This window comes from Cheilinus undulatus, linkage group 2 (assembly GCF_018320785.1).
Source record: "Cheilinus undulatus linkage group 2, ASM1832078v1, whole genome shotgun sequence".
Lineage (NCBI taxonomy): Eukaryota > Metazoa > Chordata > Actinopteri > Labriformes > Labridae > Cheilinus > Cheilinus undulatus.
Window position 1 is genome coordinate 43,683,416 of NC_054866.1, and position 27,606 is coordinate 43,711,021.

At 38.4% G+C, this 27,606-nt stretch overlaps 1 protein-coding gene across 10 annotated transcripts in view; it reads left to right on the forward strand.

Annotated features, from left to right (window-relative positions):
* The window catches only part of tenm4 (teneurin transmembrane protein 4), a 330,072-nt gene that overhangs the window by 243,717 nt on the left and 58,749 nt on the right, over positions 1 to 27,606 (forward strand). For 6 of the 10 annotated variants that reach the window (XM_041804631.1, XM_041804649.1, XM_041804673.1 and 3 more), the window contains 6 exons: positions 477 to 596; positions 9,416 to 9,677; positions 11,035 to 11,302; positions 11,403 to 11,546; positions 20,260 to 20,509; positions 20,918 to 20,938. In XM_041804631.1, the coding sequence (XP_041660565.1) occupies positions 477 to 596; positions 9,416 to 9,677; positions 11,035 to 11,302; positions 11,403 to 11,546; positions 20,260 to 20,509; positions 20,918 to 20,938 (1,065 nt within the window). The remainder of the gene's footprint in view (positions 1 to 476; positions 597 to 9,415; positions 9,678 to 11,034; positions 11,303 to 11,402; positions 11,547 to 20,259; positions 20,510 to 20,917; positions 20,939 to 27,606) is intronic. The other 4 variants (XM_041804642.1, XM_041804657.1, XM_041804699.1 and 1 more) reach the window with 1 other exon arrangement.

The following is a 27,606-nucleotide window of genomic DNA, read 5'->3' on the forward strand; positions in this document are numbered from 1 at the left end:
CGTTCTATTTTCATGCTGATTGTGCTTCTCTTGTCTGCCTGTCATACATGTGAGCAGTCAAACACTACTTTCTGCTAGTTTTTTTTTTTTTTTTTTTTTGAACAGCAATGCATGATATCCCAGATATTGCTGGGATAGTGACCATCAGTTGTTCACTACTTTTTACAATGCAATTAGGGATACAAGAAGTGCACTTTAATGGGTTTAGCAATGCTCACTCGGAATTTGGACGACACTGCAAATTCACTACATAGTGCACCACATAACGAATAAGGTGGGATTTCAGACACAGCCCTGGAGTTCTGATGGCAATGTGTTAATTTCTCAAGATCTCTAGAAAAATAATTTAGATTTATGCAACTACAGGAAACCCAGTTGAGCAACAACCAACTTGAAGTTTTTACTGCAGGTCTACTGTTTTGTTTTTTTTCCCCAGCATTGCTTTCTAACTGCTGTACTTTCTCGCTTTCATGCAGCCATGCTTGTGTAATTCGTGGACAAGTGGTGACCTCGGATGGGACACCTCTAGTGGGGGTTAACATCAGTTTCATCAACAACCCATCCTACGGTTACACAATCACCAGGCAAGATGGAAGGTAAGAGCCCTCCTCTTTTTATCGGCCCACACACGTTCAGATTCCACGAAGGACAACCTCAGTATGCTCAGCAGAGATGTGACAAGGATTCTTATATTGTTGTAAAATAGTGTTGTTTAGCTGTGCTGAATTCTAATGATTGAAGAAAAAACAGTTGCCACTGCAAACTGTGCTGCCATTGATCTGCTGCGTGCTTTCATTTGGTCCAATTTTGGAGTTCTCGGCTCAATTCCCAGAGAAATCAAACAAAGCCCTTCTGGTACTCTCATAAGTTATGCTTCAGTAGCAGCAGGGAGGGGAAAGAATAAAATATGCCAATTCAAAGCAGCTCACAGGGGCAATGAAACACGGTGCAGATGGACATTATTTATTTGACAAGGGAAGATTTAGAGAATTAAGTGAAACATTTAAGTTTAGGCCACAGACCTGCAATTAATTTGATTATCCTCCAACTCCCCTGTTGTTTAAGCCCCCATATAAACTCAAAATAAAGTCTTTGTTGAAAACATATCTCCGCTCTAAAGTGTGGTTGTTTTAAAACTATATCTATTAATTATTACAAAAAGAGAATGTTTTCTCTGTAAGAGATCAGTCTCTGGAAATCCTACGTATTTTCATCTTTTGCAAAAACAATAAAACTTATCAATAAATTAATCCCCCAGTTTCTTGTTGTTTCATTGCAGCACCAGAGGAGCTCCTTTTGAAGGCGACAATAGTTTTTAGCTGAAGTGTTCTGATAGCACAAATGTGAAAAGCTCGAGTTTTTCCTCTCTTTTTGTGATCGACTTTTCAGTGAGTCATTGAAAGAGTTCATATAAAAATACATTTATTAGAATAATTAAAGAGGATGTTTATTAACAAAACATTATCTCAGTAACAGTTATCATTCAAGTCCAAATAGATACACGTTCATAATACCAGAGCCTCACTATACCATTATTGTGACCAAACAAATTATGGTAACTTGGACAAAAAAAGGGTAGCAGTCAAATCCATCCTTAGCTTTGTCAATTTGTCTGTCGATAAAGATAATACCTTGAAACAGGAGTTCCCTTTCAAGGGACCCTTATATTGCAGAATTTCTTAAATCCCATGCACACGTTGATGGAAATTGTCAAAAATACAAACAGTAACATAAAAAGCCTTTCAACCCTTCCTGATTTCTTCTTGTTTAGAATGTTGTTTGTTTGAATGTTTCAGATCTTAAAACAAGTTTTAACATGAGACTAAAATAACCTGAGTTCATACAAATGTAATTCAAACGATGTTTCATTTATGAGGGGAAAATAGCCATCTAAGCCTAACAGGGTAAACACTGTACAGCAATGTACAACTTCTCAATATGTTTTTGTTTGTTTGTTTGTTTGTTTTTTTAGTTACAATTAATTTCATGTTATGAAGTAATTTCGGTCCAGTCTATCTGTTAAAATAGCTTTTTGTTGTTAATTTCTAAACCATAATCAACCTTAATATCAACAGGATTTTTTTTTTTCCTTGAATTTACCTCCTTTTTATTCCTTCAATACATTACAATATGTCATTTGGTGCAAGTTTTATTGTTGTTATTATTATTATTATTATTATTATTATTAAACTTTTGGAATGTTTTACAGTTTTGGAGCAGTGACAGGAGTAAACTTCTAAATGAGGAAGTTTCCACATCATTAGATTAATACAACATTTGTATGTAGCTCCACATCTCTGCATGCCAATGAGTTTTTGTGTGTATGTGCGCTCAGTAGAGGCACACAGGCAGGGGACGTGGAGTGTTAGATGCAGGCTCTCTTATTTTTTTTATCCTGGATGGTGCTTATCAATAGAACAAGATATGTCGGGCACAGGTGGCCGAGTGGTTGAGGCGCTCCCCATATACGTGGACGGCCCAGGTTTGAATCTGGCCTGAGGTCCTTTACCGCATGTCTGTCCCCCCCTCTTGACCCATCCACTGTTCTCCTCTATCAAATAAAGGCACAAAAATGCCCCCCCCACCCAAAAAAAAAACAAACAAACAAAGGACAAAAAAGGACAAGAAATGTTTAGCTAGTTTTTTGTTTTTTTTTGTGTGTGATTACGTTATCTTAGTTAATACTTTACTTTGGTAGTAAAACTGCCCTAAGCAACAAGTATAAAGAAAGAATCTGTGACAATAACTGTAAAGAAACATGCATAAAAAGAATTTAGACTTCAGTTTCTGGTGATGAGACCACCACTGAAACTCACAAAGGAGGATGCACACAGCCCACCGTCTTTCCTAGTTTGTTAATGATATTAATATATTTGTAAAACTTGATATCTCTTTTAATATTGTGATTACTATCATGGATGTTTTGATATAATGTAATCACAATAAACATGCATGTAGATCCATTATGGCAGTTCTACAACAGCCTTTGGAGGGAGTGAAAAGTTGGCTATTAAAGTGTCCTGGTAGAACATGGTTAAAAAGTCTGAGTTATTTTCTCTTGAGGGACTACAAACCAGCTGCATTTGGCACCAGGAGATTTGCTCTGGGAAATGCAGACACAAATCTCCAGAGTGGTTTGGACGTGTTTTTTAAAGTGACAAAGAAGGCCAGAGAGTTAAACTTTAGGCAATGTCTTCTCTTACATCCACCCTGATAAGATTGTGCACACATACAGTCTTCACTTACAACCTCAAATTGCCCTGTTTCAATAAAAGAAGTTGATTTTACCGAAGCGTTCTGGCTAACCCTTCCCCTTTATCACAACACAGCAGCACAGATTGGTGTTGACTCTCTAAGCCCCACTTCCTCCTGACACTTTTATCAGTTACTGATGCTCTACAGGGCCACATCTTTTCTCAAGCTTGATCCAGATCATTCCCACTTCTCCTCATTCCTTCTAAACTTTTCTTCCCGGTTTCACAGAAACCTTTCATATGGCCTTTCCTTTCCTCACTTATTTCATCAGCTCTGTAACTCTTTATACCCCTCCTCCTTTTTATCTCCCACTGCCCTTAAGCCTTTTCTTTGTGGGCATTACTCTTTCACTTATTTCCTGTTCATTCCAGGTCTCACGTCCTTTCCACTGTGCTGCCTTCCCTCATCTCTATCCTTCTCCCGCTTATGCATGTCCCATTTTTCTTATGCATCACTCCGTTCTTGTCCACAAAACTCTATACCCTTTTCATCCTTCTAGCATATGTGTAAACACTACTCCATCTCCCAGGTTCCCCTGTAAACATGCCCGCTCTCCTGCAACTCCCCTGCAATCACTGTAAACTGGCTCAGTGCAGCGTGAAATCAGAAATGCACCTGTTCAGCCACTTAGAAATGGAAAAGCTGTCTCAACTCATTTTTATGATGTGTTCTTTATTGTCAAAGGGCTTAGTTTTTTAAATTACCTTTTCACTACCCTGAAAAGTTTTCTGACCTAAACAAAAGAGGTTCATTTTGTTTCTTACAGCTGTGTAGTCATTTTCTGACTGGCTGAGCATTGAGACACACCTGTTTCTTTTTATGTTTCTCCCCAATCATCTGTGAAATGTTGATGTGGATTCCAGGTTATTACGCTGTTAGCTTCTCGTGAGGATCTCTGTAGGAGCCGTGAAGTAAATTGATTATCTTAGTTGACAGCATAGCACATTGTTAAAAATCCATCCCAGTATCTGAAGATTGTGCTCTATAATGGACAAATCTTCTAAGGACTTCCAATTAATATCACAATAGTCATAATTTTTTTACAACTTTAGGACCTCACCAATCTCAGAACCCATCAGCAATCATCTTCTATCATCACCTGATAGATAGGGTATGCCTTGGGGAATGGACATACATTTCTCTGTTCTCTGTTTTCCAGTAAGACTGCATTTTTTCTCTCACCTTGGAGCAATACATGTGTGCTTGAAAAAATTCAACAAACTTAAATTTTGTTCTAAAGTTAGGTTTAGTCTACATGATCAGCCTAATGAGTGCAACTTCTAATTAAACGGAAGCTAACTACTGCCAGCTGTAACTTACGCAATGCCCTGCACAGCTGCATCTGTAATGTAAACACCAGTAGAGCATATGTGCCATTAACAAACCATATATGTGGCCACAGCTTTAATGAGCACTGAGATAAGCTCCTGCTGATAGCAGGAATAGACTGTGCATCATATAATTGGACATCTGCGTCGAATGTCACGCAGGTGTATCTGTGATGGCAACAGTGTCACCTGTGGCACATATACATTTTTAAATGCAGGGGGCATGCAGACCCTGCCTGCACAGAGCTTGATTAGTTACTGCTGATGTTGACATCAAACTGGCTTTTACACTAGATCTGTTGAGGAAATGTCATGCCTTTGGGTTCTGTCAAACAAGGCAATTGAGGCAGCATGTTGGCCTCAAGTTACATCATGCATCCTGATGATGTGACTATTGCACATGCAGACATTGCAGTCATAATTGAATAACAATATTATATGTTCAGCCATACTGTAAACCATCACGAATTAGCTACCTTTCATCTTTTGAGTCTTAGATCAACAGTAAAATAAATATGGCTGCGTTCACACTGCAATCAAATCTGATGTTTTTTTTGTTCATATGTGACAGAACAAGACTAAAAGGAACACACTCAAACAATCCAACTTCCTAAGGTTTATAACCAAAAAAGACTTAGTCGAAAAATGTCCTGTCAAGTGCTTTTGAGTCTGGGTAAGGTGGTAAAAACGACACGACCATGTTTCAACAAGCAGTCTTCCTTTCAGCGTGACTCATATCAGATTGTTTTTTCTGACTGTGTGTCACATTGAATCTGACATTTTCAGATCATATTCAGGCCACTTTCCTATGTGGTGCTTAATCAGATCATATACATATCTGATCTTTTGGAATTCTACTGCAGTGTGAACAGCCAAACAAAAAAAATCATATCCGAGCAAAACATCAGAATCAAGCGTTAAAGCCTGGAGTGTGACAGTAGCCTTTGTTATGCAGCAGCTGCATTTGAAACAAATTTAAATGGCATTTACTCAGAATTAAGGGGAATTAAGTTTGTTGAAAAATCAATATCATAATGTAGGTTTGTGACAAGTAAAAATTACTTTCTTGCTTTTCACAATGCCATGTAAGTGTTGTTAAGTTTAAATTAGAAATGAACATTTTTTTAAATTATGAAGCAGATGGTCGAGTGGTTATGCCCCATGTATGCAGGCGGCTCGGGTTCAAATCCGGCCTATGGTTCCGTTTCTGCATGTCTCTCCCCCACTCATCACTTTTTCCAATTCCATCCACTGTCCTCTTCTTTCAGTAAAGGTACAAAAGCCCCCAAAATATGTATCTCTGAATAAATAAATAAATCTCAGGAATACTATAGTTAATCACAGTTAAACTCTTTCTCTATCTCATTCTGTCTCTTTTTTTTTCCAGAATTTTGGTCATATTTTGAAATTAGAATATTTGCAATTGAAAAGTGGTTGTGTTTCAAATCAGATCTTTGTGCTGTCTTACACTACTTTTCACTGACTTCCTGTTTGGATACAGACCTGCCTTTACTTGAAAAGTAAATGAGAAAATTTTGGTAGAGTGAAGGTTATGACATGAATTTAACCACAGAAAAAGGATCGTGTGATGGATTGAAAAGGAAATAAGGAAACATTAAAATGTGAATTTTTTGGTTTGAGAAGGCTGACATGACCTCTGACTTGATTTTATACTGTTATATTTCATACTTAGATTTATTTTAAATCAGTGTGGCTGCAGAGAGACACTGCAGTAGTTTCACCAAAGTGAGCTGAAAGGGACGCTATCATGTGAGACAAATGTGATTAAAAAAATTTGCACTAATTATGGACCTCAACCACATTGCAATTAATATATTAATGCTGACAGTCCTAGTTTAAATATGTTGTTAGCTGCACTTTTAAAGAGACAAGAAAATCATCATATGAACACCATCAGCTGGAGCTGGTTTGTCATGAGTGCAGGGTTATTTCTGCGTAGTTGTTGTTGTCCATACGGACCATTTTACCTCTTTCCACCACAGCCTGCTAGTTGATTCATCAATTCAACTCAAACTACAAATGTACTTAAAACTTAGGAACCAGAAAACCTCACATGCAGAAAATCAAACCCCTGTGAACAGATTCTGCTTTTTTGTGTAGAATCTGCTAATTATGAGAGTTTAGGCCCTTAGCAGGGAATGTGGACTAGACTTGGATACTACACCTTTTACATTCACATCTACAGGCTTTATTTAGTCCAACTTTTAAGAGAGATCCATGCATTTTAACTAGATATGATCTAGTTCAGAAGAAGGAAATACTGGCTGAGAAATGATTGCATATAATTTGTATGTGGCACACCAGGTTCATTGGCAGGGTTAATTCTTTGAGCTTGATGCATTCCTTGAGGGCATGAGCAGGCAAGGCCGTTGTAGGTAGCTTAATGTGTTTTGTCACATGGCTTCAGGCTGTTGTCGTGATTGATAACAGCCTGTGAATCACTTCATCGATTTGCCACACCGGCCATGAGTACCTGTCCAGAAGTGTTTTGAGCATGCGTAGCCGTATCCTGCCAGGTGTCATACAGACTGACCTGCTGCAGTCGTATTGCTACTTATGAATCATGGCAGTGCAAGGGTACCATTATCACAACTCCCATCAGCTCTGCAGCCTCCATACTGCTGGAAAAAAACACACTTTGCTCTCACCCAGCCAAGGGCAGAGCACCAAGGGCGGTACAAACATTTGTTTATCGCCAAAGCCAATCAGATGTTTACCCTCAGAGGAAGTTAGGATAAGCAGATTCTTTTTATAGTAGCTCAAACCAAGAGGGATGTCGCCTGGTTTAGACGCTGCTATTTGGACCTTCTTTTTTACCTGTAATTCAGAAAAGATGCCTCCTGTGTGAGAAGCAGGCCCTGTCCCCGGAGCCTCTAGGTGACCAGGTGCTAATTGGCTTTTAAGGAGCAGCGACAAGAGCTGCACAAGTCCAGTGCAGGTGCTGGATGGCTGTTGTCACCATTCAGCAGTTTGAGATGATGAAAGAGAGTAGCCTGTTTACTGAGACCCACTCAGGTCAGACAAGAGGCTCAGGCCCTAAAATGCAACAGTAGATGGGATTGCATTGCAGGCTTTTAGACTGATGTTAGAGTGGACAGCCTTCATCTAAGGGATCGATAGAGAAGTGGCTGCAACCTCCATCTTGCAGCACACATCTCTCTCTCCCACTTATAAATGTGAGCACAGGAGCAGTGCATTACACGCTTATATGGGGGGTAAGCTTGCAGGACTAGAACTAAATCTTGGGTCGGTTATTTTCCAGCTTTAAAAAATCTTCAGATTGTGCCATTCATTATGAGATTATGCATCGAAAAATTGTGATTTTTCATTGTGCTTTATTTATATCTTGCCAGTCTAAAAGGTGATACAAAAAAATAACAAAACTAGCATCCTTTCTTTACAGTCCTCTGTGTCAAAACAAGAGTTTACTCCTGTTTTATGTTATAACCATGATAAGTTGATTAAATCACACATCATAAAGGTGAACAGTAGTGCTTAATGTTATAATAGATTTTGTATGCGCAGGATTTTCAGCAATTACTACAACTTTAGTGTAAAATGATGTCTGTATAAAAATGTGGCCATCTCATCTATCGACCATACTGAGGGTATTTTGTTGACAAATAATGTTTTATAATGTGGGATAATAGTACTCTACAGTGTAGTTGGATGTTGCCACAGGTTTGTAAAAATTAAAGAATGGTAAATTTAACTAATTTATAGAAATTTCAAGGTATAATTATTATATTAGGCATGTACAGTTTTATAACCTTATAACAGTTTTATTGTATTTATGTGGTTTGAATCATTTTTTACTTTTCATGTTAGCCTTATTTTTTTCTTTAATTAATGTGTAAATTTGATATTTGTGCCTTTTTCCACATTTTCTGGTGTAATGATAAAGATAAAATAAGTGGTATAGATATTGATATATATGTGATTTGAGTCAGTTTTACAACTGTATAAAGATTGTATCAAAGTTAAATGACATAAATCAGTTTCACTTTTTTTGTGAACCTCATTATTGGTTAAATTTACTTAGTTATTCAATATTTGTGATTATTATAGGGGTCCTGTAGGAATTAAAGTAATAAAGTGCTGATTCAACCTTTACTTGTACATTATTCTGAAGCTTGTCATGTCTTGTCTCTTAAAGAGGTCAGAATCTAAAGGTAGCCAGCATGTCTTGTAAAATAAATATTTTATATTGAAATAACTTTTAATGTGCAGGTAAATACTCAGTAGACTCTGTATGTGTTTATTTTACATGACAATTAGATATTTTTTTCCAAATTGCTCAGTTTAACCTACCAAATACTGTGTTTATTATAGTATAGAATGATTTGTTATTTATTTGTTCAGAAATGCATAAGATGAGGAACTTAAAAATTATTAAATCCCATTCACAATACTTGGGAAAGTTGCAAAGTGCAAATGACTTTTGATTTGTTCTCTGAGCTGTCTGTGAGGTTTTTTTCAGGTGAAATGAGACATTAAGAAGTAGTGCTGGACTTATTTTACATCACAATGGCTGCCTTTAGTGGCTTAACCAAAATGTGTTGAAAGGGTTAATAAATCATGCAATTAATAGCAATTACAAAAAATGTGCATTAATTGTGGACATTAATGGTATCCCAATTAATGTGATTAAACTTGACAGAGTATTTTTATTAATGCTAGATTTCAGATTAAGTAGGTTTCATGCTCTGCAAACAGGATTTTTGGTGTTATATTTGAAAGTATTTCTCTCAGTCCTCACCTGTGTGAATCAGCATCCATCCTCTCAGACATTGTGAATCTCTGTGTTCCAGTTTTGACTTGGTGACCAATGGGGGCATCGCCGTAGCCCTGCGCTTTGAGCGGGCTCCATTCATCACCCAGGAGCACACTCTGTGGATGCCATGGGGACGCTTCTTTGTCATGGATACCATCGTGATGCGGCACGAGGAGAATGACATCCCTAGCTGTGACCTCAGCAGCTTTACGCGGCCTAGCCCGGTGGTGTCTCCTGCTCCTCTCACAGCGTTCGCCGGCTCTTGCTCTGAAAGGCGAACAGTCGTACCCGAAATCCAGGTGAATGCTCAGCAACCCTCCCTCCTCGCTGCCCTGCAGGTTGTGATCTGTGTGGGGCTCCCCTTCAGATGATTTATTCCCTACATCTGAGGGAGAATGTGAAGACTATTCATCATGCACAAGTGTAATAGTGACTCTGTTTTATGGTGGTGCTGTGATTTTATCCTTCTGGTGTAATTGGTCTGCAGGACCTTGGTGTTTTACAGCTTGTATTGTGAAGGCTCACTGCAAAGTGATGATTATTACCTCACACATAGAAACTGAATTTTTAATTTTTCCTCGGTTCTAGTTGCCTTGGTTAAACATTCAAATACCACTGGAGATGATGTGTTTTTATATTGCATTAATATATTTTGGTACGTCTGCATGTAAATATGTCACGTTACTGCCAGAACTCGCTTGCATTCTCTGATGTGTGCAGGTGAATGTCTACCTACAGTTTGTCCTTCTCTAATTACTTGTCTCCCACTTTGCTTCATAGGATTTATGGCATATCAGTGAATTGAGTACACAGCCTGTCTATTTATGGAGCCTCGCCTTTGATATTTTTCAAGAGCACCACACAGAAACATCCTCAAAATTATACTTGCCTTTATCAAAAGGAATTCAGATCAATTAGGAAGACACAGCCGCACACTGTGGAAACAGAAATGAATCATAACTGAACGTCCTCTGACCAATGTCGCTTTGGGGAGCTGTTTCAATCGTTACTTAACATGTTGTTCAAAGAAGACAGACAGCAGGAGGTGACTCAGTGGGGGCAGGGACAAGTAAGTCAACCAAACCAGCAATGTCAACTCTTGATTCTCAATATGAACACTGTGCTACGTCTGAGTGCTGACCTTCTGTTGTATCATCAAGCCGTTACAGATCTAACCTCAGTGGAAACTTCCTAAGGCCACAGTGTACTTTTATTACCTAACATATTATCAAGACTGTGCGAGCTCTGCGCCCAAGGGCACTGCTTTGATGCCTTTGTCATATGGATTTCAGGGAGGGATATTGTCCCAATGAAGGACTTGCCATTATTAAATCAATTATGAAAAACACTCACAGGAGCACATAATGAAGATATCTTTCATCGGATTCCCTGTAATGCACACATAATTGTCCTCTAATGTTCCTTATTTCCCTGTGGGTCCATATATTTGGCTGGAGGCAAGGCGACAATAAATATACGAAGGTTGAAGCAGCTACTGACCGAATGTGTCACATTGACGTGTTACAAAGGCGTGTTATTCACCCTACCTTAAACACCGAAGAAAATAGGTTTCTATCAGTTTATTTACAATCCCTGTCAGCCCTGCCACTGATTTATCTTTGCTTTATTATTGACAAGCTTTGTTTTTGTCTGCAGTCGCTACAGGAGGAAGTGCCTATACCAGGAACAGAAATGAAACTCAGCTATTTAAGCAGCAGGACCCCAGGTTACAAGTCAATCCTGAGGGTGACCCTCACCCACCCCACAATTCCTTTCAACTTGATGAAGGTTCACCTCATGGTGGCTGTGGAGGGCAGGCTCTTCAGAAAGTGGTTTCCTGCCGCCCCAAACCTCTCCTATGACTTTGTGTGGGACAAGGCTGATGTGTACAGCCAGAAAGTCTACGGCTTATCTGAAGCTTTTGGTAAGCGATTGAGTACATGTTGCATAATGCTTGTCTTTCCATTTTCTCATCAGCACATTAGGTTTACTTATGCTGGTTTCGATTTTGCTTTGTTTCCCAGTATCTGTGGGCTTTGAGTATGAGTCATGTCCAGACCTGATTCTGTGGGAGAAGAGGACTGCTGTTCTACAGGGCTATGAAACCACTGCCTCCAAACTAGGAGGATGGACGATAGACAAGCACCATGCTTTAAATATCCAGAGCGGTGAGTCAGCCATTAATCCCTTTTTAAAGATTCTATTCTGAGCCATTTTCAAACCTACGCTAAATGTTATTTAAACGGTAAGACCTCTTAAATTTAGCTCACTAATTTCCTTTTGTTCAGTTTGAAATGATCACACAAATGTGAAGACTATTGTTAGCTAGTGCAGAGGTGGGTTATTTAGGAATTTTGAAGAATTTGGCTCATTATCTAAGTAATAAAACAGGTCACATTTATGTAATAATGTCAAGCAAATTATAATAGTTAAAGACAAAATTTGCACTTGTATAGGGCATATGAATTTATTTCTTTAAGACTCAATGAGCCTCATTCACTAATATCTTAGAGAGAAGTGAGTTTTGAAGAAAGTTTCTCTGTGAAGCCTGCAACTTGAACTGCTGACTTGTTTGCACCTCTACTCTTTATAGGCTTAACTGATATCAGTTTTTCAGGGCCGACACCAATCACTAGTTGCTCATGAGACAGATAACTAACATTTGGAACTGATTTGCGTTTTTTTAGATGTGCAAAATGTACCTGATGTGTAAAAAGTGAACTGCATGATCAAAAAATGGAATAAAATAAACAATTCAGCCCTAGCCCTGTCAGCATGAGAAGCAACAGAAAACACAGTAGAAACAGGAAAACAGGAGGTGATGCCACATGCTCACTGTGTCAGTGGCACGCAAAATTACGTATTGATTGGCTCGTACTTATGTGACATCTAGCCAATCAGATTGTATTGAATAAAATATATTTGGGAAGACTGTGGAGAGCGAAAATAAAGCCAAAGGGAACAGCAAACTTTGTAGTAGAGCCAAGGTAACATACTTTATTGATTTATTGACTTAATCAATTCTATGCAAAAAATAAAATAATGCCAATACTTATAAATATAGGCCTCAATAATCGGTCCACCTCTAGTTTTTAATTTAGTGAGCTCCATGAGTGTCATAAGTTCCCTCAAAGCATAGAGAAACACCTTTTTTTGTGTCCATGTAAGAGCATGAGACTGCAGGGCTGTGTGTAAACACGGGAGTGAGAAGTGAAGTATTGAGACTTTAGTAATTTCCACATTTAAGTGAGCAATCGCCCAGTTGAATCAAAGAAAAATACTCACATAGTTCTAAAGTGGATTTAGTTCTGCCAGAAATAAAAAAAAAAGAAAAGTAATTATATATTTAGAACCAATATTGAGTATTGAATATATCACACACAAAAAATAGTAATGCACCGTAGTCAAAACTAATGGCAGTTTTGATCCTTTTTTCAATCCAAAATAAAAATCTCATTACCCAAAGACCATTATATGAATCTATAAGAGTTATGTCATGATTTTAGTTAATTTGTGCAAGTTTAATTCTAACAATCTCAGACCAGATAGAGCTTGGCCCCCTCTAAAATCTGCGGCACACCCCCAAGCGGATCCCAGACCCCAGGTTGGGAACCAAGGGAATATATGCTACAAGTACATAAATCGGATGGTATCACTTCAGATACCACTGTCATCATAAATGACATGAATCACACTGTAATGAGATGAATTTAAGAATAGTTTAAAGAGGGGGGTAGCCTTTTTTAAACTGTGGTTTATCCTTAAAGCTGATGCCGTTAGATTGTTCGTTTGGGTCATCGTTTAAACTAGCTGTTCTCAAATGGTGGGTCGAGACACAAAAGAGTTGTTTAAAATGTATTTAACCTTTATTTAACCAGGTTAGTCCCACTGAGATCAACAATCTAAGGGATACCTGACCAAGAATGGCAGCACTGCAGAGCAATGGTTGGGAATGTCTCTGAAAAAAATGTTTCCAAAATTTCTCTGTTTTCCCCATATTTTGATGCATTTATCTCAGTTTCTTGGCACAACAAAGCTCATTTTCCAATGACAATGAGGCAGTCCCCCAAAATCTCTAGAAAATTGCTGAAAGGTAGATATTATCACAGGAAATGGAGTAGAGTGAGTTTGTTTCTTCCTGTTTCTTTGATTAATTGTATGTTTTGTTCAATCTAAGGTCCAAACTGGAACTTTTTTTATTAAATTTACAGACATTAAATTGTGATTCGTTGTTAAAGAAACTGCGGTGGGTCCCATAGAAATACCAGTTAAAAACCACTGATTTAAACATGCTGAAATACCTGAAACACTTGATAGATTCAGAAAAAATCTTAATGTGGAAGGTTGTATTGATAAATAAACATTTTACAGTTCCAAACGTTGTATTGCATTGCATTGAATAGTTAAATTAAAAGTCCACCAAATTTAAATCATGCAATAAGTAAATAATTTAAAAGTGGTAAACTTAGAAATTAAGTAAATATCATTACAAGTTAGATTTTATTGTGTCTTTCTTAATTTAGTATACTTTAGTGCTTATATTTGCAAAATTTGTCTTTTAATCCTTTCATATCAGCATTCAAATAAGTGTATGAACGTACTCTGAGGTGTTCTTAGATTTTGTTTCTAACAGAGAATGAAACAAACGAATGTCAGAATCGTCTTTAAAACAGTGTCAGATTTGCTCTAAGGAACAGTTGGTGAATAAGGCTTAATATTTTACTTTGTGATATATTAACAGAACATTTGTGGTTTAAGTCTTTAATATCCACTGCTATTTGCATCTAAAACAAATCCTTGAGTGTACAAAGGAGTGCTGGTAAGTAGCAGCATGTCCACCTGTGCCTTAGTGCTAAGTCTAAAATTGAGTTCTCTTCTCTCTCTTCTAGCTTTTTGAGGCTCTTTCCATTTAGCTGTTTCATGTAGCATCAGATAGATCTGACTTTTTTAATACTGCTGTCCATTTTTAGGTAAGGAGGGGCAATTTTCTTATTGCCAGAAAATTACTCCTGAAAGGAAGGAGTAGGAATGGAGAGATAAAAAAAACTTTGGGCAGCACCTGTCACTAGCTAGGATTCACAGTCTGATGTTGTCTGGAAGGGCTCATCAGAGGAGATGAGGCGCACTTATATGAGAAGCGTTTAGGAAGGTGGCACTTTGATCTGTCACTCTAAACCTGCTGAGTCCGACTGTGCAGTCTGTAGGAGGGAGAGTCGCTCCTCGCCCCCTCGCCATCTCTCCTGCCAGTCCCACTACCCCTTACCCCTCCTTTGGCACCTTCATGCCTCGTTCATGCCCAGCATTTTTAAAATCGTCACTAATTTAATTGCTGTCAGTCTGCTGCTCCCAGCAGCAGCAGCCCCTAAGATTAAATCACGTCCCAGGAAGGCGATGCTTGGCTGATCTTTTCTGATAGACCAAATGTTGTGATGCTCAGAGAACTCAGATCACAAAGTGACATCAGAAGCAGTGAAAGTACAGCAGACATGCAGATGCTGAATTTCAAATATGATTAAGTTGATTGGGCAGCAGAAGCCTGTCTAAATTTACATGGCTGGTAATATTCAGGGGAAGATTGGCAAAACTTATGGTAGCAGAGAGTGTTTGTGTGTGGGCGCATGCCTGAATGAGTACACTGTGCTCATATGGCTCAAGCTTTGTTCATGTGCAAAGCCTGTGGTTTCAGACAGGCAAGCCCAATGCCATTTAATCATAGTGAGTCAATTTTGTATGATTTGTGTGCTTGTTTGGTGCTATTCTAGCTCCAAGAGATTCTACTTGTGCCAAAGGCTTTCCGGTTCCCATTTTGGCATCAATTTGTGCCTGTGTTTCCATCCTCAGACCACCTCTTACAGCATACGCCGACTGCAAATAAAGCAATTACATGGCTTCACTCTGCAGGTGCATACTCAGACATATTTGCAAGTATATTGAATTATATCTGAATTTACTTTGAATCCCTGCCAAAATTTTTATTTTCTATAAATTTTTAATAACATTAAGATATCTTACACCACTGAGAGTCAAGGACTCGCAACATTAAAGCACTGGGTTAGTTCCAGGATAACTAGATCCCATTATATTAAAGCAAACATCTACCCAGCCAGCAGACAGGGTTAACTGTAAGCATCTCCTTTGCCAGAATCTTGTTAAGGAGAATGCGTATAATTAAACATGCAGCATCAGTCAGCTTGATTAATTTAATAAATCTTCTGACTTGAAGTTTGCAAATTTATTCAGCCTCTATGCATCTCTACACACCAGACTGAATGATGCTCTCTGCAGACTGGAGTTTAAATGCAAATTCCTGAATGTCTAGATGAAAACGTCATGACATGTCTTGAATCCCTCTCAGAAATGAGCAACAAGCAAAACTCTAAACAGAATTAACTCTGTTTGATAAACAAGGACAGGTTTTGTTTAGGCAGGAGTAGTTGAAGCTGTTAGAAAATGCAGTGATGAAAATTAGCACTTTATCGAAGCTGAATGAATGCATGAAACACCTTGAAGAGGACAATCAGGTGAACACATAAATACTGGAAAAGAAGAGCAAATGTTATCATATATGTTGAACATTTTTATATTTCTTTAGCTGTATACTTCCTGTGATTATCCACCTTATCCCCATGTGTGCTACTATATTTATAAGAATGGATGGAACTTCCAGTAATAGCTGGAAATAGACAAAGTATGTTTCTGCCAATGGCTAACCATAGTGGGTACCACCAACAATGGCTGTTTTGAAAGGAATTCACCCTCAATTTAGCAGATTCTGCTTTATTTTATAAACTAGATGTTCAGCAAAAGTAGATATAATTTATAAATTCAGTTTTTTGATACCTGTTGTGCTGTTTGCACAAGATGTAGCAGAGCTATCACTGCACTGTTAACCAGTGGTGGCTTTGACGGTGGTGTTTTAGACTTGCTGTTATCTGTCTGACTGCATCAGACCATGTGACTGACAGGAAGGATTTTTCTAGTTGCGTGTTTCCTTTTCGGTTAAAAGTGCATGTATATTGCTTGTAATCGAGCCGTCTAAAGAGGAGAACATGCTCAGAAAACAAATTCGAGGGTCATTGTGTCAGAGGGTATATAATGTGAAGCTGGTGTGCCATGGAGTGTGGCTAAAGTTAGCAGCTAGCTCTGCTAGCCTTTGTTCCTCTTTGCAGATTGATATTGCTTTTAATGTGGTTCATCATTGCTGTGATTGAGTAGTTACAGGAGTATAACCCTCAGCAGCCTTTATACAACTTTATTTTCATTTTCTTGTGCAAAACACTGCCATGCCGCTAATCATGTTTACATCCAATGAAATGATGGGGGAAATCTCTGACAAGGAGGTGGCAGCCATTAACTGAAGCTGCAGCTGCTACTAGGGGTGGGAGGTTTCATTAGAATGTAAAAGAGCATTTGTTAAGATTATTTTTTGGGCATATGCCTTTATTGAACAGGACAGCTGAAGAGAGACAAGAAACACAAGACTGACAAGAATGTCATAACAATATTTGCTGCCATTAAGATTTCAGCCAGGTACTTTCAATAAGCTTTTTTGTTGGTTCTTTAATATACTTAGTTGTGATTGGTCCTTATGACACAACACTACCACAGCCTTGGCCCCATATGTGTGCATTTGAGTTACCGGCTGCAGCATGATGAATAAAGCCTGGAGCATCCAGTGTTACAGCCTGGAGTTGAAGCCTGGCCCATTTTCCCAACAAGATGACAAATGATTAGTTTTACCAACTTTTGAGTCTTTCACCAGCTAATTTGACATCTGAATTTAGCCATTCCGACAAACCGTAAGCGTCCCTACTCATGGGTATTAAAAAGACTTCAATGAAAAAAGGGCTTCAGCTTAGATAGTGCTTTTTTAGTCCTCCTACTATTCAAAGTACTTCTCGGGTGGCTCATTCACACACTAACAGAGGAGGACATTTGTAACAACTTACCCCATTTATACACATTCACTCACCACTGGTGCAACAGTAGGAGCAATTTTGGTTCAAGTTTCTAGCCCAAGGACACATCAATGTATGATTGCAGGAGCTGGGAATTGAACCCCCAACCTTATGTTTGAGAGATGCTCAACTCTGTCAGTGAGCCACATTTCAGAAGATGGACTTTCTAGTGAAATAATGAGAATTTCAGAACATCCACAGATTAAAATGTTGAATTATACTTTCTAAGTCTTTCTTTTTAACTTTAATCAAAATTGCTTTTAACTAGACAGTGGCTAGCCATGTCAGCTCTTGGTGTTTTTCTGCATGCTACGTATGTGCTTCAAAGTATGATGCCCTGTTTGCCACTAGCTAACAATAAGGACAGGAAATATCACTGAAAGTGAAACCCAAGTGTGGTGATACGAGATGTTAAGGCTCTGAGTGGGCTCTATGTCTAATTCAAAGGTAAAAGAGTTGGTTTAGCCTTTCTTGCTGCCAAAAGAATTATTTTGTCCAACTGGAATATTCATAAAACAAAATGTTTCTCAGTAGAAGCATGGGTTCTTGAGTTTTTTAATCTCCTTGGCATGGAGTAAATAGAAGATTTGTCAAATGATACTAATTTTGAGACTGAAATAATTTGGAATCAGATGTTGGAGTGCATCTCATGAATATTCATTTAAATCAAATCTGATCAATTACGAGAAACTCTGTGTTTTTGTCTCATTATGAAACTTGTCAGCCCTGTGCTGGATAATTTTGAACTTTTGATGTGAAATGAAAAATGTGCTCTCTATATTCTCCCAGTGGTGTTGTCATGAAATGTGTCTAATTTGCAGTTCACTATGTGAATACTGGCACAGAGCTGATAAAGTTAGCCAAATATGCTGATATACGTCATTCACAGCCATTTCTTTATATTGGCCTTCCATGCCTCAATAATAGAAAGTAGAGGAATAATCACATCATCCTTTTTGAGGTGTAACAGAGAACATTCACACATTTTAATCTTTGTATTGCTCTAACATCAAGGATTAGCATCTCAGGGCTGTGGAAAACACCAGTCCCATATTCAGTGACAGATGGCACTGGAAGCCACACCCAGAACTAATGCAAAGATATCATGCCTGCTAGGAATAAATGCAGATAAAGTTTTTCTTGTATAAAAAAATGTTCACACATTTTATTATTTATTTCATTTAGATATATGTAACCAGAAGAGCCTCATTTAGATTAAGCATCTCATTTACAAGAGTATCCTGGCCAAGACAGGCAGCTTAACAATTAACATAGACATAAAAACACCACAAAACACGGATCAACCAATCCAGAGCCACAGATCATAAAGTCATCTGTCAAAACATCTGCAGCCTGATGCATCTTCCTCCAGTACCAATCTACTTTTAAATCAATTTAAAGTGACCAGCACCCCAAGACATAAAAAACGTTTTAATCAGGAGAGACTTGATACGGGTTTAACCTTCATGTGTCCCTTTGTACCATTTCGGGACATTTTAGGAGTTTTCAGGCCTCAGGCATGAACTTTGGCAGTTTTTTGTATTTTTATGCATTTTGAAAAAAATGTGTCTTAACTCATACCCCATGCCTTTAATGCACTGTGTACAAAAATCCTAAAGTTTGTGTCTCTAGTGTCTATTTGGTCCCATCTACTTCCATTCTAATTTGATTTTTTTTTTTAATCCTGGAGCCGTTTAAACAAAAAATATTTATGCAATAAATGCTTGGGATTTTTCTTTAGTAATTTTGTAAAAGTTGTCATTTTTACTATATTCCACCATATAGTGTCTTGTTATATTTTGAATTGCATAGAAAATAACAATGCATAAAAATCCTTGTAAATGAAAACCATTGGCATAAGCCAGGCTCTGATAACCAGAAAAAATAAAGAATTTGCATGAAGGATATTGAAAATAACTGAAACTTTCATTTTTTCTTCATCTAAAACACCAAGGATTGTCATGACATGACCTTGATAGTAAGGGGTTAAATTTTCTTCAACTTAAGAATTTTTTATTTTTATTATTAGTGGAGGGTTTGGTTCAAAAAACAAAAAATTTTGAGCCATTTTGGTCCAAAGGGTTGTAAAATGAGTGGGAAATTAAAGGGTTGTGTGAAGGTTAATAATATATTTTACAAATTCTAATGAAAGAGAAATGTGCATTGTCTTTGGCAATTAGACTCCATCATATTGACTTCATTTACTTAGAGGGGTAGTGAGGCAAATTGCAGGAATAGCATACCCCCTATGGAGTCTACACACTGATGGTGCCATTGATGAGGGATGCAGGGATGATAACTGAATGGAGGTGGCTGGGGTGGAGGAGGGTTGCTGCGTCCACACTGAAATGACAGGTTGACTGCAGGAGAAAGGATGAAAGACTCAAAGTACGACAGGTACATGATGATTTGTCAAAAAGGTTGTGGCAGAATCTGATTAGCTTAGTACATAAGTAAAGTGAATGCCCATAGTCAGCTGATCACCAGAGTGGGAAGAGAGAAAGAATAAAAGAAGGGAGATATGAATGAGTGGTGACTAACAATGATTAGACACAGTCTTCCTGCTTGAACTTTCACTGAGCTCCTTTACACTGGCAGGATTTGATGTGCTTCCTAACATATAAAAGCAGCATAAATTGACTTCATCAGCAGCTGGTAACATATTCTCTCACTTTTCTCTTGTTCTTGGACTCATGTTCAAGAATTATTCAAAAATACTCTGCTCTTTTCAAAGATCGAAAACCGATATCACTGCTTATTGTTTAGCCACATTTTCCAAAATGAGCAATAAACAGTCTCGAAACCCTTCCTCCACATTCTGCTCTTGCTGCATCTCAAATCAGCGCTATAGAAAGCAGTCAGGACTGTATTTACTCTTAACAGGTTGCAGGTGTTACTTGTTTCTTTCCTTTGCTGTCATCAGGTATTCTACACATGGGGAATGGGGAGAACGTCTTCATCTCCCAGCAGCCTCCGGTAATTGGCAGCGTGATGGGGAACGGGCGCAGGCGCAGCATCTCCTGCCCCAGCTGTAATGGTCTTGCTGACGGAAACAAGTTGCTGGCCCCCGTGGCTCTAGCCTGCGGCTCCGATGGAAGTCTGTACGTGGGCGACTTCAACTATGTGAGAAGGATTTTCACCACAGGGAACGTCACCAGCGTCCTGGAGCTCAGGTAACAGAGGAGTAGCTGACTAACATTCAATCAGGACCCTGAGCTCAGATGGGCTTGCACACAGGTCATAAAGCATCAAGGTGGATTGAGATAGACAGAAATACCCTAAAGGCTCAGGATTGATGATGCTTTCACTCTCCTTCACCTATATCAGCTGCAGTTTGTCTGTGATACAGGCTGAAGTGGATCTAATGAGGTTAACACTAAACAAAAGAACCAGAAAAGATCCATTTTGCTAATGTCAGCAAAGACTTGGTTGAGTAGATGAAATATATAAAAGCATCCATCTTGTAATGTTTCTTTATTATTCTATTCACTAACAACTATTTTCTAATTCTGTCTACTAACAACTAACATTTCCGTTCTCTTCCTTCCTCATTTTCTGCTCCTTTTGGCAAACTCTGACAGAAATAAAGACTTCAGGCATAGGTAAGCAATACAGTGTTTGTTGAATTAATAAAAAAGGTTCCAATCCTTGATGCTATAGTGACCTTTTGAGCTCATTTCAAATGTGTACTTGAGAGAACTAGAAGATCATATCTTAAGATACTGACCGCCTGTATAATTCTCTTTCTCATGAAGCTGTAGATTTAGCGGTTTATCCGCATCCCCTGAGCTTATTTTATCTCTCAATTCAGCGCCTGATTCAGTACAGTGTGTTTCCATCTGTATGTGTGATGGCAAAAGAAAATGAAGCTGATTTACAGCTCAGAAGAGGCTGCATTTTTATGCCTACGGTTTATAATGGAGGTCAAATTACATTATCCGACTTACATTGTCCATTAGTTATTAAGAACACATTGCTCCATCACAACAATACAAGCGAATGTCTTGCAAAAAATCCAATCTTTTATGAAAAGAATAATTTTCCCTTTTGGATAATGATGTCAGAAAAGTGATAAATACAGTTCTTTAGTCATCGATAGACAGCAGTCTATGGTGCTTATAACCTGAATTATGTTGGGAACTAAAGGTGCCTGATTATTTGCTTATCACTATTATATGGTATAAAATACAAACCGACTCCACTACATACTACTGGTTCACAAATTATCACAGAATTCATTTCAGCACAATTTTAACAGTGTCAATGGAAAGGCTGTTTACAAAAGGTTGTATGTAAGTAGCCAGGCAGCTGAAAAAAGCAACTCAGAGATGTTTATCACTAGTTTGGGATAAAAAAAAGATTTAATATTCAGCTGCAGGTGGCTATAAAGGCTGTCTCTGTCTGCTGTCTTTGTATTCTATGTGTGCCATCCCTTTAATCATATATAAATACATATAATTGACAAATTAACATGTACATTAACACGGTTGGCCAAACAGGGAAAAGGGGAAAGCATTCTATGGCTCAGTGTTGTTGAGGGGGGCTGTGGAGGCAGGCAACGATATGGTCCATTATTTATTTGAACAATGGTGACCTTGAATTTCAAACTTAGATACCCCACATGACTTGGAAGCAAACAATTAATTTTACAGAAACATTGTGACGTGGTGATCAAATCAAGTATCACATATCTACAGTAGTGTGCAGAAGTTTTAGGCACATAGGCCATGGTCAAGCTCGACAGCATTTCTTTTCAACCCTGGTAATTTTCCCAGAGACCGCCAGTGGAACATCCACAGCATGACTAGGAGCTTAAGGCAACCCTACTAACCACCTAGACCATTACCTTGGCTGTGCTTATTTGCCACATCCTCCACTTACCCCACCATAAAGGTGTGCATATTGTTATTTTTTTCAACACATTATTTTCCCATACCCCTGATATTATGCAAGCTCATCCAGAGCACGACAGGGGTTGTGTCAGTCCTCCTCTCTGCCTAATGGTGCCCTCAGACAAATTATTACAGGTCTTATTTTAAACTCATTTTTTTAATTATTCCTCCTCCAAAGCTGATCAGAGCCAGGCCTAGGAGGCTAATGTTAGCAAAGAGGCTAGCGCTAATGCTACTAAGCCAACATGCACACATTCATATAATTAGCACTTTTATTGGCTTTAATGATAATGTCAACTGTGCAGGGGAGGGCCTAGTCATTCCTCTAGGCAGGCCTGTATGTAAATGTACACACAGATTAATTTTTGGGCTTTTTATGTTTTCATTGGAGCAGCAGGACAATGGATGGAGTCAGAAACTGTGTTTAAACCCTGGCTGCATGCTTTGAGGACAACAGCCTCTGGACATCCGATACTAGGACGTAACCACTACACTGCTGACTCTCCATATCAACATTTATGAAACATTCAGAAGCTTTCTTTTCCATTTATCAAACTGTCTTCTAATTTTGAATATGTCAGTGTCTTTATGCAGAAAAAAATGTGACAGTGTTTGGATCTAGCAAAACACTTAGGTTGCTACTTTCTGGATGGAGAAGGAAGAAAGTCGTCTTTGAGTTGCATAAGAAGTCAAGCCGTTTAAACCACGGGGTGACACATTTAAAAAAGACTGATTAAACATGCTGGAATCATAACAGAATCCTTATGATAGATACTGAAGAGTTTTCAATAGTAATATAAAAGGCCCTGTGAAGTATGTCAGAGATCTACACACTCATCAATGCTGCAAGGACAAAAAAGTAACGAGACATCAGAGCCCTGTCCAGTTCTTCTCAAAGCTTGAAGACATTTGCATATTTAAAGGAGATTTACCGGGGAAAACACAGCATGTGACTGTATATAACGGGTGGCTGCCTCCCCTTCATGTAGGAACTAACGACAGGACTGGGAGGTGGGTGATCTCACTACAGTGTGCATTGACCCCCCACTAAGGATGTCCCCATCCTCTCCAACCACGCTCCCTCCATTGCCGTGCCAGCATGCTGCAAAATCCAATTATCTTCTACAAACTAGATGTTGTCAGTGAATATAGATGGAGCGTATGGCCGTAAGTCAAGGTCAGGGAATAATGCCTTATAGTTTCATACACTGTGGGGGATCAACACTGTTCTACATGCGACTGAGAGCTGATAAGGTATCAGCTGATTGCACATGGCAGATAGAATGCAAAGTGGAATCCAGTTATTGAAGCTTGCTACTGACCCACTAGAAGCCAGCAGTTGTTTTTCGAAGCCAGCTGCTTGTACCTGAAAGTGCTGTAGACCAACATGTCAGTCAGCTTGGTCAGTGGGCTGATTGTGACATGTGCGCCTGAGGTTTGCTGCAGTGTCCTGTCATCACTGATTCACTGAAGGTCAATTGTCATTTAAAATTATATATTAGACTTGACAATTCCACCGACCCACAGGTCTTTCTTCTTGTTGTAATCTAAAAATATAAGCTTTGGCGCTGTCATGCCATAAGCCCCAAAAGAAGCCTCAAGGTTATAGTTGAAATTCTGTCTTAATCCACTTTGAATGATGCCCTGCTGACAGGTTTCTCTGTAATGCTTATCAGATCTGGCAGATCTGTGCTGTATCTTGCTCTGCTAACTCTGTTCTGTAAGTCGGCACTAACCACTACATTACTAAAATACTTAGAAATTCTTAGTTTTGTCTAAAAATACATTCAAAAAATCAGAACCTCAGTTTAGTTAACAAAGCTTCAGTTAATATTAGATTTCCTCACATGTTGAACATGTTTTGTCAAGCACTTTAGGCTGCTTCTTTGCTTGAATCATTATTGCATTATCAGCTGATTTCCATTAAAATGCATGATTAGTTGCTTGGAATTATGCTTCTAGTCACTGATCACCAGAATGTATCACTCTGGTGCCTGCAGCTGAGAGAAGCTCTGTGTATGGTGTGATTATATGATTGAATTGCTGCTGCTGCTGTGAGTCAGTCATCCTCCACCACTCAAAGCAGCCATGGCAGCATACCCCAAATTTTTTAGTTAGTCCTGTCTGAGGAAAATGGTAACCTTGTAGAGCAGATGGATACGCCCGTTTCCTTCAATCCAATCCTTTCCAATCCGTCTTGCAAAGCTCCCATCTGAACCGTTTGGGCCCGGTTAGAAAGTGACAGGACCAATCAGCTACGAGGGGCAGTACTTTCAGGCCCAGCAGAGTCGTGACGTAAACAAGCAGCAGCAAGAGCTGGTGCAGTTATGGAGGAAGAGATTAGCGTGGATTCTGCTAAAGCGCCAGTTTTATCAGAACTTGACACATTTCTTCGTTAAAAGAAGAACAAAGAACAGCAGTGAGTTGTTTTCTTTTCAAAAACGACAAAAGTCGAGTACTTACATGTCTATAGTCGCCATGTTTTGCGTTATTCCTCAGTAGCTGTGTACGCGCAGCTTGCTAGCGGCTACGTGACGTGCTTTGTTGCTCCGATTGGTCCCCAGAGATGTGACAGACAGAACGTTCACCCAATCATACTCCGAGGATTTTTCAAAGCCTCTGCCTTTTTTCAAACGTTTCCTATTGAAGCTTTTCCAGATGGATGTGTGAAGCACATCCATCTGGTGTGTCAGGTTAGGAAAATGGTAATTCAGTGTTGAAATCATTTTTTAAACACTCAGGATACAAGCTAATAAGCTAATTAAATAAGGCAACCCATGGTTACACTGCAATGTGTTTAAAGTCCAGTTGGTAAAATGACTATTAGGTGAGAAAAAATAAAAATGCTATCATGGTGTATTCAAATGTTGCTTCAAGAAAAGAAAGTTAAGGTTATGTGTGAAAAATTTAAATAAATACAGCCGCTCAAGGGTGAAATGTGTTTGTGTTCTTAGAAATATAAAACAGTTGCTTATTTATGGTTGTATAGTGTAGCTCAGCTGTTCTTAGACTCAGAGCTTTTTATTTATTAGACTTCTTTCATTTTGTAGCCTGTTGTACAGGCTAAATAATGCAAATCTTTTAACTTTTTTAGTAACTTCGTAAAGAAGTTCATATGTATGAACTAGGGCTGTCAGTAGATGCATTAGTCTTTGGGGAGCAAAAGGATCAAATTGGCCAAAAGCAGCAATACACAAGTAAAGGGCCAAAAAACAAACAAACCTGGAAAACATGGGCAAAAGGAAGAAACTAAATTGCTTAAAAGAAACAGAAAATGGGCCGAATGTGGATGAAAAGCAGCAAAAAATGGGTTTAAATTAGCAAAAAGTGGAAAACAAGGACAAAGGCAGCAAGAAATTGGTTAATAAAAAGTGTCAAATGGGTAGAAAAAGTGGTTAAATTGGTTAAAAAGTAGCATGAATAGATCATATCAACATTAGAACCCAATAACAGCTCAACCAATTTCAACTCCAAAATGCATTGATCACAATTAAATAATGTCCATAATGAGTGCATATTGCTTTTTTAATTGAATTAATTGCATGCTTTATTGTCCCTTTCAGCACATTTTGTTTAAGTCACTGCAGCGTGTCCATGCAGCTACAGTGATGTAAAATAAGTCCACCATTGCTCCCTAATGTCTCATTTCACTTGAAAAATTCACAGGCAGCTCACTGGACAAGTCAAAAGGCATCTGTATACTATGATGTCAAACCTTTCACTTTTACAGTTTCTTTATTTTTTTTTCAATCCATAAAATTTCATTTTTTCTGTCGTTAAGTTCATATCATAATTTAACATCCACCCAAAGATTCTAATTCCTTTCATAATAAAAGCAGATCTGTATCCAAACAGGAATTCAGTTACCCCTAGTGTAAGACAATACAGAATGGTATAATGAAACTCAAACTGTGTGAATGTAAAAACTTGACAAAAAGGGAGATTAATCATGAGAGAAATAAGAGATTAATCACAATTTAGAATATTTAGACGCAGTGTGTTATTCTCTTGTCTTTGCTGTAGGATAATTGTTGCATTCTCCTTGGTAGGTTTTTATGCTGAAAGACGGCAAAAAAGGAACATATTCCAACATAAACGTCTCAAAGTGCACAACAAAAAAAGACTTGTTAAAGCTGAAGAAGGCTGTGTGTCGGAGTGTGCCTGTTGTGGCCACCGCCTTGCCTAAAAATGCACCTACTAAAGACAGTTTTTTGAGTGCTGATGCCTCAGTTTTGTAGTTTCTATACTGCTCTTTTGAACAGAGTAAGAGAAGCAAGTTTTTGACTGAACAAGGATGACTTTTGCACTCCTTTTAAAGTTATGCTGCCACCTACAGGCGTTTTCAGTACACTATAAAGCTGAGTAGAAAAACCAACACCTGGAATAGCTGCTTTATTACACTAAATATGATGGTTAGTGGCAGCTGATGGGCAGATCTTACTTGTCAATGATCAGCATATGAAATGTGATGAGTGTAAATGTTTTTTTTAGTAGAAGCTGTAGTAGCTGTAGTAGTAGTAGTAGTAAAAGAAAAACCACTTGTAAACATATTAGTATTACCAGGCTTCATTACTAAATCAATATAATTAATTAGTCTTTATTCTTTATTCTTACACTAGAAAAAGAGTTATTTTAGTCACAGTCTGGATGCCCTAGACATATTGTGGTGTTGAGCATATTTCTAATAGAAGTTGTATCCTCTGTCTCTTCATTTACTCGTATGGACTCATCTAAAGTCATGTTTGTTGTTCTCATGTTTTCTTCCCATTCTGTCTGGAGTAGAGGCCTATATTTTATACATCCCACTGCAGTGCGATTGGTTATATTTGCTTCTATTGTGTGTCTGTCAGGTTGGAAACCTCCTGTGGTTATGAAAGATTACTTTGTTGACTTGGTTGGAAGTTTAATAGAATATTTTTTTCTGTGTTGGAATCACAGCTTGATGGATGCATAGAGTGTTTGGATTGCTGTTTCGGCTATGCATTTGTGTTCGTCACAAAACAAGTCCCAAGGGAAACAGACTTGTTTGTACTCTTCAAGCAATAACCAGGCTACTGCTGCTGTATACACACTGGGGGTTTATGTTGTTTAAGATGCTATCACAGAGACTTCTTGGATCACAGATAAGGGAGAAATTCCTTTAAAATCCAGTGTTTCAGACACATTTTAATGCCTTTCATTTATCTGAAAAGGTAGCTGCTTCATATACCAGTACAACCAGCAACAGTAAAAAATGGTGGCACACAAGGCGGCCCATGCAGGGCAGAGCTGTCTGGGGCCCAGATAGAGGTCATCAAAATGATGATTTATTGTTAAGTTAAGCTTTGATAACCATGTTTTATTTTCAATCTAAATAAAGATAACTTATCAAATCAACA